Source organism: Panulirus ornatus, chromosome 33 (genome assembly GCF_036320965.1).
Source record: "Panulirus ornatus isolate Po-2019 chromosome 33, ASM3632096v1, whole genome shotgun sequence".
In the NCBI taxonomy this organism is placed as follows: Eukaryota; Metazoa; Arthropoda; class Malacostraca; order Decapoda; family Palinuridae; genus Panulirus; species Panulirus ornatus.
This window is the reverse complement of record NC_092256.1, coordinates 22,764,383-22,783,001: the sequence shown is the minus strand read 5'-3', so window position 1 is coordinate 22,783,001 and position 18,619 is coordinate 22,764,383. Positions and strand designations below refer to the sequence as shown.

Genomic DNA, 18,619 nt, shown 5'->3' with positions numbered 1-18,619 from the left:
AGGATCTGCCCTGTAGCTTCCATCACCAACCGCTACTGACGTCATCTTACCCTCTGTGGGTTTGTTTACACTCGCGGGTCAACTCCAGTATATCCTCATTTCTCTCTAATTTTTCATCTTGTCGTTTTGTTCTGCTGGCTGATGAGGTCATGCTGGTCATGCGCATATTATGCAGGATTTGACACGATTCTCATTGTTTTGTAAGGATGGTACGTAAGGTTAAGGTTAGTACCATCTGTGGCGTTATCATGATAAATTGTGCCAGTGACATACTGAAGATTAGGATAATAATGAAGGAACCAGTGACTGGTGATGATGTCCACTCTCATAACATCTTAGATAAGGGCATCCCAAACACGCGGCTCTGGAGACGAGAGTCCTATGAGCGAGACTCTTCGATATAAGATTCATTGGCATCAGATGCCATGGGATGTCATCCAGATGTGAGACTTATGGTTTCTCGGAGATGATGTTGGCGGTGAGGCAGCTAGAGATGATATTGTCATGGGTGAGATATCAGAGATGAGAAACCAAGATGATTGATACAATGATACAATTCAGTGACAAGACTCTCCCACACATGAGGCATTCTGGTGTGACGCCCAGGGAAAGGACACTCAGATGTAAGCAGGTTAGCGCGCGCCTTCATGAAGTGACCTTGAGTGAGCCAGCGGGAGGGGAGGCCAGATGATCCTCCCAGGCACGATCCTTTGTAGAGTTATGTCACAGGACGTTCTGAGGCGCCCTCGAGATATTTTAGAATCTGGAGGAGTGTTGCAACGCTCTCTAGTTGGCAATTAATTCTTTTTTTTATAGTGTCGGCATTTGTTTGTTCAAACGTTGAAGACTCCAGCCACGAACACAAATGCGCATCATGGCCGAGCCTTCAGTGAAAAATTGAGAGGTTAATGAAAGGGGAGAGAAAGGGAGACAAAGGAAAGTACTTACGAATTTAGGGGGAAATAAAACACCTGTCTTTTAAAAATGTGCGAGAAGGTAGAGAGTTCCAAAGCTTTGAGGTTTAGGGAAAGAAACAGTTATCGAAACGGCCCACCCTTGAGTAGACAACGGCCATATACTAGTCATCTTTACTTGACAGAGTTGAGTCGAAAGCGGGTTGACTCCCAGGCTACCTTAAAAACTTGACTCGCCCAACGCTGAGGTGGTGGTTCACCTCCCTCTTCTGAAACCCTTTTTTTTTTTTTTCACGAGAGCTGGCTGCCTGTGCGCCCCCCACCACTGATATCATCACTGGCGTCATTATCGTCATGTTCATCCTGGTCACCGTTGTTGCCATACCACCGTCACCTCCACCACCACCACACCGACGTACAAACAAACACTGGCAGGTCACCGTGAATATTTAGTCCATGTGATGCTGGAGGTCCGTGTGGTGGCTCTTGTGTCGGCAGTTCACAACTACCGCGAAGAGGGAGAACAAGACAACACATACAGAGAGACAAAGGGACGGACAGCAGAGAGAGAGAGAGAGAGAGAGAGAGAGAGAGAGAGACGTGAACTTATAGAAAACTAATGTGCTTCTTGCTTGTTCATCCTTGCCTTGTGGCCACATTCCAGTGTCTGTTGTGGCCATATTCCAGTGCCTGCTATGGCCATATTTCAGCGCCTTTTGTGGCCAAATTCTAATGTCTGTTTGTGGCCATATTCCAATAGTGTCTGTTGTGGCTATATTCCAGTGTCTGTTGTGGCCATATTCCAGTGCCTTTTGTTGCCATATTCCAGTGTTACATATCCACGCCACATTTTCGTTTTACAAATTCCATGAATTCGTAGCGTCACAAGTAACGCTATATTAGAAACGTTCATAAGTTATCACTCGCTCAAAATATCACTTAAGGTCGCCCAATTTATCACGTGGTGTATCAGTTATCACGTGGTGGTCGTACAAGTCATCACGTGGTGGTCGTACAAGTCATCACGTGGTGGTCGTACAAGTCATCACGTGGTGGTCGTACAAGTCATCACGTGGGGGTCGTACAAGTCATCACGTGGGGGTCGTACAAGTCATCACGTGGGGGTCGTACAAGTCATCACGTGGGGGTCGTACAAGTCATCACGTGGGGGTCGTACAAGTCATCACGTGGGGGTCGTACAAGTCATCACGTGGGGGTCGTACAAGTCATCACGTGGGGGTCGTGCTGTCGTGCAAGTTGTCCTAGAGAGGTTGTCTCCACGTGACGCTGCCGCCTCAGGAGGTTCTCAGAAGCGGCTGACGGCTGCGTTGCTGGCCAGGGTCGGCGAGAAACATGTCTGACGACAACTCTATGAAAAAAAAAATAATAACACGACGAAGGGAATATAATTGTATTCAATCTACTCACTGGTCTACAGACGAATGAAGACTTGGAGAGAGACTGTGTTCTGCCACAAACACAGGCTGTTTCCGAAAACAAAGACATGATAAGAGAAATATAGAACGTCGTTTGTTGGAGAAAGGCCACGATGAGTATGTGGCGCCACATTTACTGGGGACAACACATGTCTCCATGTCGGACGACAAGACCTTTCATGACGACGGCTGTAATGCGCCACCCGGACAGTAGTGGAACAACGTTGTAGACCAGCACTTCAGGATTCGTGGACACCAGGCAGTGTGTTGGTATGAGAGTTTGAGTGAGACGGTGAGTGCTGTGTCGAGCAGGGATTGTGAGAGTAAAGGAAGATTCCACATGGAGCCTCGAGCAGTGGCAGGTCCCTGGCTCAGCCAACCGTACCTGTTCGTGAGTCATGACAGCTCTGCTGGCGAGATTGTGTGAGCTAGGATACATACCTTCACATTTCCTCAAATTCTAGCACTATTATCTCTTAGAGATTATTGTTACATGCTTCTGTCTCTTAGATATGATTGGTACATGCTTCTGTCTCTTAGAGATGATTGTCATATGCTTCTGTCTCTTTCTTTAACAGTGGAGACATTAAATCTTTTGAATACTCACCATGATCGCATAATGTGTGATATATTTTAATGCCATGTGGGATTATATACATACAGGATAACGTACAGGAACTTAAATCTTGACTTGCGGACCCCGAGTCTGAGCCCTGCGGGAGGATTGTAGGAGGAGGCGTCCAGGTTGACCTCAGGAGGGGAAGTTGATCTGTGTGGGGAAACCCTGGTTGTGACGTACCGCTTTTTCCGAAATGTTTTCGTCACAGTGTTCAACAGAAATGGAGGTAACAGAGGCCAGTGCATTACTTTCCTAGTTTGGTTATTAACAGCTATACGTGCTATTAATCCTGGGAGTCTGGGAGGGATACCCATCGTGAGGCATTTCCATGGTAGGGGACTATAGTTAGATTCGTCTAAGAGTGATTCTTTGGGTGGGTTTTCAAGAGGAGTTCAATGTCATTTTTAGAATGGGATCATGTGGATAGAATTCTGCTGAGGATATAAATCTATGGATGCCCCAGGAAGTGCCATACAAAGGACGGGATTCTGTGATGGAACTTCTCTTGGTATGACTCTATACTCGGGAGGCTGGGGCAGAAATTTACAACAGACAAATGCCTTGGAGGACTTTCAAATGTAAGACTATCTTGATGGGATTTCTTGGTCAGAATACAATATATGGGATTCTCTAAGAGGTGCTCTTATGAATGGCACCATGTAAGGGGAACCTATTGGTCGAATACTTAGGAGGGGATCATATGATTTTCTATAAGGGATTCCAGCAGAGGGATTCCATATGTAAGAATCTTAAGATAGGATTATGGTGTTCTACAGCTGGAATACCTTGAAGTGGTGTCGCTTGGGCGAAGCCACTAATACTGAATTATCATCTAGTCATCTACAGTTCAATATAACTCCGGTTCATAGACAAATTTTTTCAGTGTCGACACACTGAGGGGCCTTCAGTACAACATGGCGATGCCTGCACCACGAGACTGGGGAAAATGAAATTGAATAACTGAAAAAGAAAAACGCAAGTTTCCCGGAATTTTGCTTGGGGGCAGCACTGCTGGTGTCGGGTAGACTCTATTATCTATCTTTTAAGACACAGGTTCAGCCATCATCGATGCAACGTGTGAGTATCAACTGTACAGCCACAAGGTACATTTGCTGTAATAAGAACGGCAAAACTCTTACGTTTAAGGTGGTAAATAGCACTTTGAATTGTTCTACCTGGTGAGCTCCGGCTCTTCCATCCTACCAGGGGCTGCCCTATATTCCCCAGACCTTCTGCCGCACTGGCGGGTTCTCAGTGTCCGTGTGTACATCCCAGGTGTTCTGACCGTCTCTCAGGTGAGAAAGTTAGTAACTTTGAAGTACAACAGTGTGGTGGGTAAAGGTGTCGTCGACAACACTTTGTCTAGAGGGACGAGTCTTGCTTGGATCGTTCACAGTCTGAGGGGGTTTTGCTGCGGACGAGTTACAAAGATGAATCATCGAGTATGGAAGGCAACAGGTAATCTGTGAATAAGTCATTTTGCCAGCTGACGACCGACGTTCATGTCAAGATTCGAGAAGTTTTCAAGAGTTTTGGACAGTAATAGATATTTTGGGGATTATGATATGAGTCTTGTGATGTAGTACCTGACATAGTGATTGCTGAATTTAGTCCGAATCTACATGACGTACGGTAAAGAGAATGGGGAACATGTTAACGTTAATGTTCACCAACTCGCAAACATACACAAAAGCACACTTACATATACTGCCATAAGCACACATAGATACAATCTTAAACAGTGCAAATAGGCAGTTATTGACCATGAGTCGACACGGGCTTTCCCAGGGTCGGGCCCGTACGGTTTTGACCCCTAGGTGCTGTAGTCGGCCCACACCCAACCCAGGTGTTCATCGCCACCATGGAGCTGGGTGATGAGTCTCTTGCTTAGGTTGGTGCGTGTGTGTGTGTGTGTGTGTCTATATATATATATATATATATATATATATATATATATATATATATATATATATATATATATATATATATATATATATATATTCTTTCTTTCAAACTATTCGCCATTTCCCGCATTAGCGAGGTAGCGTTAAGAACAGAGGACTGGGCCTCTGAGGGAATACCCTCACCTGGCCCCCTTCTCTGTTCCTTCTTTTGGAAAATTGAAAAAAAAACGAGAGGGGAGGATTTCCAGCCTCCCGCTCCCTCCCCTTTTAGTCGCCTTCTACGACACGCAGGGAATACGTGAGAAGTATTCTTTCTCCCCTATCCCCAGGGATATATATGTATATATATATATATATATAATATATATATATATATATATATATATATATATATATATATATATATATATATATATATATATATATATATATATAGGCGTAAAGACAAGGTTAAAGAATAAGGCTACACGAGTGTTAAACACTCCGACAACACACACACACACACACACGGGGACACGGGGCAACACCTGTGTATAACTTCCTCCTCTGAGCACACGGATGGTGATTCCACACACACACACACACACATACATACCTTGATACATATCTGATGAAGGAGGAGGTCCGTTGCATTCCGGGTTCGCAAGTTGCCGGGCCAAGCAGACCTGCTCAGGCCTGAGCTGGGGGAGGACGTCTGGTACCCCCATCCTTGCTACGGAGCCGGGACGGTGTTGCGGAGATCGGTCAACTCGCCCCTCCCGTGCTCACTCCAGTGGCCAGGACGCCTGATGTTGGCTCCAGGACTCACACTCATACTTTATAACCAGGGACTCAAACTCGGACTAGCTTGGATCATTCTGCTTTAACTATACTGTTCTTCATGACACCCTTTATCCTCACAGTATCCTTATCTTCAATTCGTTAGACCCACGGCCCGACAATCTTTGCAAATATACCCGTATCTTCACTACCGTCAATCACCACACCCCTCACAATAGTCTTACCTTCACCAAGCAGGGTTCATTCTGTATTTCACTATGCCCTTCTTCACTATTTCCTTATCTTCATAAACGCCTTATCATCAGTCCAGCCTTGGACCCAACAGATATCATAGTTCACAATGCTCTTCATCATCTTCACTATCCCCCTGAGTTCCTGAGTTCACAATGCTCTTCATCATCTTCACTATACCTCTACCGTCATTAGGGAGCTTACAACCGGACATGAACCTTGCTTACATTATCTGGTTTCCTGTGCTCTTATGGTCACCATTGCTTCATCCAAGATTTCATTGACCTTTGACCTAACCATTACGAGTTAGGTCAAAGATTTTTTCCACAGACACATGCACACAATACCATTATCAATAAACTCTTTTTACATTAGCTGAGACGGAACGGGGTTCATCCACCCCCTAAAGGTGGATGAACTGCTGGGTTGACTGTGGACCGACTACCACAACCGTGATTCGAACACATGCACTCGATCCTGGGCGGTCCGTGAATGCGTCACGGTCAGGAACGCTAACTGCTACACCACGGAGATTACTGCAATAGTTATCAATATATAAATATCTTTTGATATGTTTTCATTATCATTATCAGCATCACTAAATTTTTCGGTCTAGCTTGAGTCATTCTGGGTGTCAAGTCAGAAAGGCTCTATCTACACTCGACTTTCATCTTCACTATAATACACCTTCGCTATACCCTATCTTTATGAACATCACCAGTACAACATCTTCTTCACAAAAGCTTTGTCTTCATCCCTAATCATTACACCCTCATTATCATTACAACCTTACGTTAACAACAAACTCATTTCCACCACGCATTTCTTTATAACATCATCTTCACTACATCTTCATCATCATAGCTACCACAGTAAAATCTAGCTTCACCTCTGAGAAAACCAAACCTGATCACCAGCGTAGTTAACGTTCATATTTTCTCCCGTGTACAGACAGGATGGTGGCAGCTAAACCGTTGCTGGTGTTCATGGCGATGGTGTTGAGTGCACACATGATGGGGTCAACGCTCGCCAGCGGCAGACACGCCAGGCAAGGTATATATATATATTCTTTCTTTCTTTCAAACTATTCGCCATTTCCCGCGTTAGCGAGGTAGCGTTAAGAACAGAGGACTGGGCCTTTTTTGGAATATCCTCACCTGGCCCCCTCTGTTCCTTCTTTTGGAAAATTAAAAAAAAAAAAAAACGAGAGGGGAGGATTTCCAGCCCCCCGCTCCCTCCCCTTTTAGTCGCCTTCTAAGACACGCAGGGAATACGTGGGAAGTATTCTTAATCCCCTATCCCCAGGGATAATATATATATATATATATATATATATATATATATATATATATATATATATATATATATATATATATATATATATATATATATATATATATATATATATTTTTCAAACTATTCGCCATTTCCCGCATTAGCAAGGTAGCGTTAAGAACAGAGGACTGGGCCTCTGAGGGAATATCCTCACCTGGCCCCCTTATCTGTTCCCTCTTTTGGAAAATTAAAAAAAAAAAAGAGAGGAGGATTTCCAGCCCCCCGCTCCCTCCCCTTTTATATATATATATATATATATATATATATATATATGTATATATATATTACGTAGAGAGATAGATCGATAGATAGATGGATATATGGATAAATAGATAAACAGTTTGATCCACCTCTTGCTTTCTGAGAGTTTATACTTTCTTCCTTTCGCTGCACACACACACACACACACACACACACACGAGCGTATGGCTCGCTCTCCATACGGGACAAATAGGTAATCACACAGACACATTCTGTTACAGGAACAGGACAGACCTAACCTCACTATCACAGCTATGTACATTCATACACCTCTGGCTAAATCTATCTCTACTTACTGCCAGATAAAGTTCCTTATAGGACCGTAGAACTCCTATTCTCTCTCCACCAGTGAGGACCTGCAGGAGTGGCACATCGTGTGAGCCCCTGGACACCTGTCAGTACTTTCAAGATCGCCTTCGGAGACCGAACAGAGATATCATCGCCGAGATCCAAGAGTCTGTGTGTCGCTACGAACGAGTTAATCCCAAGGTAAGTTCCTACTGGTGCACTCTACTCTTGTTATTATCATCAGGATACTGAGGCATACTGACCAGAATAAAGTGCATAGGAATGCGCACCTTCATAGAACATACAAACCTCCAACAGCCAGGATCGAATCTGGGACCCCTGTATTTCTACACATCTTCAGAAGCAAACACACACACACACACACACACACACACACACACACAGAAGTATCCTGTCTCATAATTTCCTAACGGGATCTATCTTTGAATCAATACCAATGACTATACGATATACCAGACTATATAATATACCTGAGTATATGATATACCTGACTATATAACATACCTGACTATACGATATACCTAACCATACGATATATCTATATTCCTGTTGTTTTGATTTCCAGGTATGTTGTCCTGTGTCTGACAGCGTGACACCCACACCCACACCCACATTACCCACTCTAGGCACAAGGCCCACGCAGCCCACGCCCACTGTCAACCCTGGGAATGGTGAGGCCTTGTTGCCCGCATCGTGTGGACAGAGCCTCTTACAACTCAAGGTATTTCACGGCGAGGATGCTCCCCTCGGTGCTTTCCCGTGGATGGCCATCCTTGGATTTAAACCTCCACGTGAGTAACGAACACAGTCGAGGAATGAGGAGAGAGAGAGAGAGAGAGAGAGAGAGAGAGAGAGAGAGAGAGAGAGAGAGAGAGAGAGAGAGAGAGAGAGAGAGAGAGAGAGAGAGAGAGAGAGAGAGAGAGAGAGCAGCACAACTAACTCCTACATCTGGCCCCCCACAGGTTTAGAAGATCTGAATTGGTATTGCGGAGGATCGCTCATCACAGAGAGATACGTCGTCTCTGCGGCTCACTGTGTGGCAAAGAATTACGCTGGTGGACACGTACTGTGAGTATAGCCTATCACGTTGCTGTGAGGACTATAGTAGACATTCATATCATTACCGCCTTCTACATCCTGTGAAGATTTCCATGCTCAATCCAATAGAGTATGGCTACCTGCAGGTACGCTGAAGTTCGAAGCAAATAATGTTAGTACGTTTGTGTCTGTATGACTGATGGTGCTTCCTTGTTGTATTTCTTATACATCACAAGAATCCTGTTCTTTTGCCATGTTTTTGAACTGAATCTCTAACATGATAACGAACGCTATTTTCTACTGAAACAACACGTAAATATAATTCAAAACTTTGCTTATACTCATTGTAAGAATAACTTGCAAAATAGATACAGTCGAAAAGAACTTCTGAAGAGCTAAAGAGATCAGTTGCCTTTTACCAGATATTTAAGAAAGTGAAAGGACGAACCAATATCGCTAGATGATCTAACAACTTTGCTAAGGGAATTACCCGAACAGGTAGACATATATACACCAATCATAAGGAAATCGTTATTCTATTTATTAGGGAAGTCAGAGAGACATGTTTCTCCATAGTCACTGGTGACACTGAGCAAACATACTGCACCTTACTTACACCTGCCACTAATTACAACCTTTTTTCCACATTCCTCCAGAACTGTTGTGAGGCTTGGGGAACATAACCGTGACACCGACCGAGACTGTCCGGCGTCAGGAGGTGACTGTGCACTACCCGTCCAGGACTTCAAACCTGAGGAAATCATCATTCACCCAAACTTCGACAAGCGCGGCGCAGCCAGCGACGACATCTTCCTCATCAGGCTGGACAGGCCAGCCACTTTCAACAGTGAGTCATCAGAGAGGCTTGAGGACCGAGGTCTTCGTCTGCCTCATCTGAGGCGCCAGGGACGACATGACTGGGTCTTCACCAAGATATAATGAATCCTCAGTGGTTGTGAAGAGTGACAGTTCTTAGCTCTTGCGTGCTGAGGTTTCTGGGGCGTTTACTCATCATCTGGTGCCTCCCAGGGGTGTTGAACCAAGGGTTCTCGAGGGGTTGTGTAAGAAGGTTTTGGAATCTCACTGATTTTATGATTACAAACGAGCGCCATATTTGACGGTCCTCTTTTCGGGAATCAGTGTTGTAGCCCCGGGTACTTGTGTGCCCCTGCCAAGGGAGAGGAAGGAGTAAGAAAGCAGAGGGAGAGGGTGGGATCACTTGACCCACACAAGGTCCTGTTGTTTCTAGCATCTGATTTTTCTGCTGTTGTTGACCATCACTTCTGAGGAATGTTTTTGGTCATTCTTCTGATAAGATAAGGATGGCAGGGTTGGGGTGTGGGGGGATCAAGCGTTTAAGTTCTGCAGGTCAATCGCAGTGATGTTAGTCGTAAGACAGTCTGATACTCACGAATTTTGCTCTGCTCATAAAAAAAGCATTCGTCGATCATTTTTACTACGAAAGAGGGAACACATTTACTGAACTGGTGCACATAACTATACTGAGCTTTGGAGGGCTTTTGTAAATCTGAGTTGATGCTCTTGAACCTAACTATCTCTAGCTTTGATTCTTCTCCTCAGCGTACGTGAGGCCGATCTGCCTGCCTCCCGCTGACCTGGACGTGGGATCCTTCGTCGGGAGTAGACAGGCTGTGGTGGCAGGCTGGGGCAAAACGCAAGAGAGCGATCAGGCTTCAATTCTTCAGTATGCTCGACTCCCTTTCGTCGATCTGGAGACTTGCCGAACCTACTTTGCGACATCCGGAATCAACCTCTCACCGGAGCAGGTACATCTTCATTTTTATCTCCTCTTACCTTAGATTTGACCTTGCCTAAGGTTTAATGTTCTTTCTGATCTAATTCTTAAAGAAATCTTATATCTTATTTACCCTTTTCATCTCAAATGATATGCATAATGTCACATAACGTTGGAAGACTATAAAGTGCCTTCCATGTAAAGTTAGCGTCGTCTTCTGTTCTCCACATTCACGTCTTGATGTTAATGTCAAGATCTCTTCTTTATCCAGGTGGATTTATGTGTTGTAGTTACTAATGTTTTCGGTTCCGTGATTCACTGTCATTGATGAATGTTCTCCGAGCCCTGAGACATCCTCAGTCAGCCCTCACTCTCCGGCAGGTCTGTTTCGGTGGAGAAGGTGCGCGTGATTCCTGCGCGCGTGACTCGGGTGGACCTCTCTTCCTCCCGGATCCGGGAAGCGCCAATTTTGTTCTAGTAAGTCTTCTGGCCTCGCCCTCCCTGCCCTGTTCCCTGCCCCATATGTCTACATGTTGCTGGCCCATTCCTTTATCCCAGCTGGGATGGTATAACTTAAACCATAGCCAACATAATGCACTGGCTGTCTGCATGATGCACTGTCTGTCTGCCTGATGCACTGGCTGTCTGCGTGATGCACTGGCTGACTGCATGATGCATTGGCTGACTGCATGATGCACTGGCTGACTGCGTGATGCACTGGTTGTCTGCGTGATGCACTGGCTGTCTGCATGATGCACTGGCTGACTGCATGATGCACTGGCTGACTGCGTGACGCACTGGCTGACTGCATGATGCACTGGCTGTCTGCATGATGCACTGGCTGACTGCATGATGCACTGGCTGTCTGTGTGATGCACTGGCTAACTGCGTGATGCACTGGCTGTCTGCATGATGCACTGGCTGTCTGCATGATGCACTGGCTGACTGCATGATGCACTGGCTGACTGCGTGATGCACTGGCTAACTGCATGATGCACTGGCTGTCTGCGTGATGCACTGGCTGTCTGCATGATGCACTGGCTGACTGCATGATGCACTGGCTGACTGCGTGACGCACTGGCTGACTGCATTATGCACTGGCTGTCTGTGTGATGCACTGGCTGACTTGCGTGATGCACTGGCTGTCTGCGTGATGCACTGGCTGTCTGCATGATGCCACTGGCTGACTGTCATGATGGCACTGGCTGACTGCGTGACGCAACTGGCTGGACTGCAGTATGCACTGGCTGTCTGCGTGAGGCTCTGGCCTGACTTTGCGTGATGCACTGGCCTGGACTTGCATGATGCACTGACAGACTGCATAGTAATAATGGCTGACATGGTAGTTGCACTTGCTGTCTCAGGATGCACTGGCTGTCTGTGTGATGCACTGGCTGACTGCGAATGCACTGGCTGTCTGCGCTGATGCACTGGCGGTCCTCATGATTGCACTTTACTGTCTGTGTGATGCACTGGCTGACTTGCGTGATGCACTGGCTGACTGCATGATGCACTGGCTGACTGCATGATGCACTGGCTGACTGCATGATGCACTGGCTGACTGCATAGTATAATGGCTGACTTGTATGGTGCACTTGCTGACTGCATGATGCACTGGCTGGACTGCATGATGCCTGACTGACTGCATAGTATAATGGCTGACTTGTATGGTGCACTTGCTGACTGCATGATGCACTGGCTGACTGCATGATGCACTGACTGACTGCATAGTATAATGGCTGACTTGTATGGTGCACTTGCTGACTGCATGATGCACTGGCTGAGTGCATGATGCACTGACTGACTGCATAGTATAATGGCTGACTTGTATGGTGCACTTGCTGACTGCATGATGCACTGGCTGACTGCATGATGCACTGACTGACTGCATAGTATAATGGCTGACTTGTATGGTGCACTTGCTGACTGCATGATGCACTGGCTGACTGCATGATGCACTGACTGACTGCATAGTATAATGGCTGACTTGTATGGTGCACTTGCTGACTGCATGATGTACTGGCTGACTGCATAGTATAATGGCTGACTTGTATGGTGCACTTGCTGACTGCATGATGCACTGACTGATTGCATAGTATAATGGCTGACTTGTATGGTGCACTTGCTGACTGCATGATGTACTGGCTGACTGCATGTTGTACTGACAGACTGCATGATATACTGTCTGATTTGTATGGTGTACCGGTGGATTTGGATGGTGTACTGGGGGGGCTGAAAGATGTACTGGATCACTGCAAGATACCCTAAAAGACTCTGGTAGGTTCGTGAGGGAGACATTATCCTACCAAGAAACGTGGATCTATCTGGACTGTTTTAACATTCACTTGAGGAAGGTTTTGGTGATAAGGCTGCACCAGTATATCATGGGCTAACGAGTCACACTGAGTTATCAACTCTCACTTGTAATTCAAGGCTCAAAACTGAGGATTCCGCTATGTAAGGGTTCATGTGAGGGTTCACGTGAGGGTTCATGTGAGGGCCCATGTGAGGGTTCATTGAGGGGCCCATGTGAGGGTTCATTGAGGGGCCCATGTGAGGGTTCATGTGCGGGTTCATATGAGGGTTCATGTGAGGGCTCATGTGAGGGCCCATGTGAGGGTTCATTGAGGGGCCCATGTGAGGGTTCATGTGCGGGTTCATATGAGGGTTTATGTGAGGGCTCATGTGAGGGCCCATGTGAGGGTTCATGTGAGGGTTCATGTGAGGGCCCATGTGAGGGTTCACGTGAGGGTTCATGTGCGGGTTCATATGAGGGTTCATGTGAGGGTTCATGTGAGGGTTATTGTGCGGGTTCATATGAGGGTTCATGTGAGGGCTCATGTGAGGGCCCATGTGAGGGCCCATGTGAGGGTTCATGTGAGGGCCCATGTGAGGGTTCATGTGAGGGTTCATGTGCGGGTTCATATGAGGGTTCATGTGAGGGCTCATGTGAGGGTCCATGTGAGGGCCCATGTGAGGGCTGTGAGGGCCATGTGAGGGCCCATGTAAGGGACATTATCATATGTTTGCTTCACACTGGTCCCCACTCTCTCTCCCCCACAGATAGGTGTAGTGTCCTTCGGATTAAGTGACCTGGGCTGCGGCGCGATAGGTGTGCCAGCTGTGTACGCGAACGTTGCCTCCTACAGGTCCTGGATTACAAGCAACCTGAGGCCCTAGCTCCTGCACCACCTGCCCTCTGACCATACCGTGAACAGTAGCACGACACCAGCTGTGACATGAACGCTCTCTGTGACCCCCCCATACCTTAAGAACCAGCTGTTATATCGCTACCGAGGATACCAGCTGCAAGGTCACGTGAGCTACGATGCGTGGTGAGATGCGGAACCACTTGCTCACCGGCAACGCCTTCTGTTATCCCATTACCTGCGACGTCAGCTGTGACGTCACGGACTAGGGTTACATGGTGTGACGTCACTACTTAGAGTAGGGCAGGTGTGATGAAGGAACAAAAACTATGTCATCATGTTCTTCCTCCTACCTCTTAGTGACGCAAGCTTTTCTCACTAAATGAAAGTAAATAAAAGAAAACTTTCATTGTTTCACTAGTTTTAATGGGACGATAACCCTGGGACGTGGTTGTTATTTGCTGGGATAAAAGACATTTGTGTGTGTGTATGTGTGTGTGTGTGTGCGCTATGTGCAAAAAGTAATATACGAAAGCGCTTGACACCGCATTTTCCGTTTCTTAGTGGTTTTACCCGCATCTTGCATTCATAAATATACATTTTTGTGTTTTTATATACCTATTTATGTTTGTGTTTGTCTGTATGTGCTTGCATGTGTATAGACGTATGTGTGTTTATGTGTATATGTATTTGTTTGCTTGTGTACAATCAATCACCTGTGATGATCTATCTCTGCAGTGCTGGAAGAGAGAGTTGGACACTCGTGAGGTCGCATCATTCTCCATACCATCAAATTGTCTTATAAAACTTGATATACCGCCAGCATCAGCACTCACCTTGCCACACGTGTGCTCTGAGGACACACTAGCAGGGGTACTTACAGGGTCTGACGCTCTTCTTTGCTGGTGTCACGTGATCATCACTTGGGTTAGACTGTTATAATCACTTGGGTTAGACTGTTATAATCACTTGGGTTAGACTGTTATAATCACTTGGGTTAGACTGTTATAATCACTTGGGTTAGACTGTTATAATCACTTGGGTCAGACTGTTATAATCACTTGGGTTAGACTGTTATAATCACTTGGGTTAGACTGTTATAATCACTTGGGTCAGACTGTTATAATCACTTGGGTCAGACTGTTATAATCACTTGGGTCAGACTGTTATAATCACTTGGGTTAGACTGTTATAATCACTTGGGTCAGACTGTTATAATCACTTGGGTCAGACTGTTATAATCACTTGGGTTAGACTGTTATAATCACTTGGGTTAGACTGTTATAATCACTTGGGTCAGACTGTTATAATCACTTGGGTCAGACTGTTATAATCACTTGGGTCAGACTGTTATAATCACTTGGGTCAGACTGTTATAATCACTTGGGTCAGACTGTTATAATCACTTGGGTCAGACTGTTATAATTACTCTTACCACTGTATGTCCTGTGTTGTGATTATAATCAAGAAAGAGAGTGTGTGTTCTTTTAGGTACATCTGACTCCATGTTAGTCACTCACTTTTACATTCTTGATGTTTAACGTCTTCCTGAATACCTTTACGTAACTCCGGCTATGTCAGTGAAGGTCATGTTTCAGTGGTTGGGTCACATGTTGGTAGCAGTGTTTAGGTGGCTTTGACAAACCATTCTTCGTTGTGACCTCCTTAACGACCATCGCCCTGGTGATAGACGATCGCGTACGCGTCCGCCAGTTTCTCCTCCCGCCCACATACTTCAAACTGCCGCCATGATAAAAATAAAAAGGTCAATTTTTCTCGCTCTTTCTTCACCGTGGATTGCACTAACAGGTGCGTGCACTCTAGCCCCAGTAAAAACATGATGATAACAATGGGAATGAATAAAGGCAGACAGTATGAATTATGTACATGTGTATATATGTATATGTCTGTGTGTGTATGTATATATATGTATACGTTGAGATGTATAGGTATGTATGTTTGCGTGTGTGGACGTATGTATATACATGAGTATGTGGGTGGGTTGGGCCATTCTTTCGTCTGTTTCCTTGCGCTACCTCGCTAACGCGGGAGACAGCGACAAAGCAAAATAAATAAATAAAAAATAAAAAACAAATACATGTTGAGTTTAGCAACACTTTGAATTCTAAATGAAGATAGATTTACAAGTAGCTTTTTTGTGTGTGTTTGTCATTAGTAGGAGCCAGTGTTTGGTATGAACCACTAACACATCTAGGGAGGTGTATTGCTCACTGGTGTGGGGTCTGTGGTGGTCACTGGTGTGGGGGGTCTGTGGTGATCACTGGTGTGGGGGTCTGTGGTGGTCACTGGTGTGGGGGGTCTGTGGTAGTCACTGGTGTGGGGGGTCTGTGGTAGTCACTGGTGTGGGGGGTCTGTGGTGATCACTGGTGTGGGGGGTCTGTGGTGATCACTGGTGTGGGGGGTCTGTGGTGGTCACTGGTGTGGGGGGTCTGTGGTGATCACTGGTGTGGGGGGTCTGTGGTGATCACTGGTGTGGGGGGTCTGTGGTGATCACTGGTGTGGGGGGTCTGTGGTGATCACTGGTGTGGGGGGTCTGTGGTGATCACTGGTGTGGGGGGTCTGTGGTGATCACTGGTGTGGGGGGTCTGTGGTGATCACTGGTGTGGGGGGTCTGTGGTGATCACTGGTGTGGGGGGTCTGTGGTGGTCACTGGTGTGGGGGGTCTGTGGTGATCACTGGTGTGGGGGGTCTGTGGTGATCACTGGTGTGGGGGGTCTGTGGTGATCACTGGTGTGGGGGGTCTGTGGTGATCACTGGTGTGGGGGGTCTGTGGTGGTCACTGGTGTGGGGGGTCTGTGGTGGTCACTGGTGTGGGGGGTCTGTGGTGGTCACTGGTGTGGGGGGTCTGTGGTGGTCACTGGTGTGGGGGGTCTGTGGTGGTCACTGGTGTGGGGGGTCTGTGGTGGTCACTGGTGTGGGGGGTCTGTGGTGGTCACTGGTGTGGGGGGTCTGTGGTGGTCACTGGTGTGGGGGGTCTGTGGTGGTCACTGGTGTGGGGGGTCTGTGGTGATCACTGGTGTGGGGGGTCTGTGGTAGTCACTGGTGTGGGGGGGTCTGTGGTGATCACTGGTGTGGGGGGTCTGTGGTGGTCACTGGTGTGGGGGGTCTGTGGTGATCACTGGTGTGGGGGTCTGTGGTGGTCACTGGTGTGGGGGGTCTGTGGTGATCACTGGTGTGGGGGGTCTGTGGTAGTCACTGGTGTGGGGGGGTCTGTGGTGATCACTGGTGTGGGGGGTCTGTGGTGGTCACTGGTGTGGGGGGTCTGTGGTGATCACTGGTGTGGGGGGTCTGTGGTGATCACTGGTGTGGGGGGTCTGTGGTGATCACTGGTGTGGGGGGTCTGTGGTGATCACTGGTGTGGGGGGTCTGTGGTGGTCACTGGTGTGGGGGGTCTGTGGTGGTCACTGGTGTGGGGGGGTCTGTGGTGGTCAATGGTATGAGGGTGGAGGTCTGTAGTGGTGAAAAGCTTAGTGGTTCCTCCTACTTATGTGGGATGGGATCCTATGAAGTCGTGTGTATGATGGCATGCGTTACTCACTTATGCAGAGGTGTTCCTTAATGATATGATTTTCAGCAAGCGTCGACAACGAAACAAAGACATGAACAGTACGGCAAATATACACATACACAAAAAAAAACCAACAACAGGCAAGTGGTTAGACGCAGAACTTGTCCCCGGAGTCATGAGGTGATGAACGAGGCAGACAAGTTAACAGAACTAGCACTGAAGGGAAAGCTAAGTGATGTAACACAAGACCCTCGGATGGTCCAAGGCCTGAGTGAGGGGACTGACACTGACTTAATGCAGGGATCAGACAGATAGGTAGGAAGGCACACACGCGAGCGAGATATTGACTAAGTAATATCCCATATGACCGAGGTATACTAGAGAGACGAGCACAGACACTGTTGTCACCGTAAGAGACACGTGAAGGCTAATCATTCCCACCTGGAAATCATTCTCATCGCTGGTGTCTCATGTGTTGTGCAGATCCCGTGACTCACACCAGCACGAACAAGATCCGTGAGGACGACTACGGGGAATTGCTGTCAATGGACAGTTTACTCCCGTGCCAACCATAGAACCGGCCACCCATATCCACAGAATCAGAGATTAGCCTTTACGTTTCAGCGATGAGGTTGCGTCCCACCGGCCTGACTTCGTCTCTGCCAGGGTTTCGTGAAGATGGCAGACCTCAACCCACGCTCTCGTCCTCCTGACATTGTGTACGCTCTGTTGCCCAGCGAGATGGACGTCAGACACCGTGGGAAAGGATCCACACTGTCCTGGGACCATAAAAAGTGAAGCCGAATGAATAAATCACCATTGAGAGAGAGAGAGAGAGAGAGAGAGAGAGAGAGAGAGAGAGAGAGAGAGAGAGAGAGAGAGAGAGAGAGAGAGAGAGAGAGAGAGAGAGAGAGAGAGAGAGAGAGAGAGAGAGAGAGAGAGAGAGAGAGAGAGAGAGAGGCAAGTTTATGTTAATTGTGAAAGTATGTGTGTCTGACTGTATATCTATGTACGTCTATAAGTGTGTGTGTGTGTGTGTGTGTGTGTGTGTGTGTGTGTCTTTGTGAATGTGTATGCGCGTATATGTTTCTCGCGGTAGCTGAGAAAGAGTGGCGCGTGACAGGAAGCCGCCAGTGTCGTGCCTCCAGCATATTCTTAGCTGATAATGAGAGGCCAAATCAACACTTCGCCTGACTGACACCGACTGACTCCTAACGTCAACCAAGTCAGATCTTATTGCAACACAGTTTCGGGAAAATATAGAAGTAAATATGTAGTTAGAGAGAGAGAGAGAGAGAGAGAGAGAGAGAGAGAGAGAGAGAGAGAGAGAGAGAGAGAGAGAGAGAGAGAGAGAGAGA

At 46.8% G+C, this 18,619-nt stretch overlaps 1 protein-coding gene across 1 annotated transcript; it reads left to right on the top strand.

Annotated features, from left to right (window-relative positions):
• The first annotated feature begins 4,384 nt into the window (after positions 1-4,384).
• Positions 4,385-14,144, top strand: LOC139759596 (phenoloxidase-activating factor 1-like). Its single transcript, XM_071681900.1, has 9 exons — positions 4,385-4,427; positions 6,836-6,937; positions 7,830-7,969; positions 8,355-8,580; positions 8,752-8,857; positions 9,484-9,674; positions 10,409-10,614; positions 10,965-11,060; positions 13,647-14,144. Exons 1-9 carry the CDS (start codon positions 4,400-4,402, stop codon positions 13,761-13,763), a joined length of 1,212 nt encoding a protein of 403 aa, XP_071538001.1. The 5' UTR covers positions 4,385-4,399; the 3' UTR covers positions 13,764-14,144.
• The last annotated feature ends 4,475 nt before the right edge of the window (positions 14,145-18,619 follow it).

What these genes read in the sequence shown, in the direction of transcription:
- LOC139759596 (XM_071681900.1), top strand. Translation starts at nt 4,400, where the DNA reads ATGAATCATCGAGTATGGAAGGCAACAG. An exon ending in ACGAACGAGTTAATCCCAAG is followed by an intron (nt 7,970 to 8,354) that starts GTAAGTTCCTAC and finishes TTTGATTTCCAG; the next exon opens with GTATGTTGTCCTGTGTCTGA. An exon ending in CAGGCCAGCCACTTTCAACA is followed by an intron (nt 9,675 to 10,408) that starts GTGAGTCATCAG and finishes TCTTCTCCTCAG; the next exon opens with CGTACGTGAGGCCGATCTGC.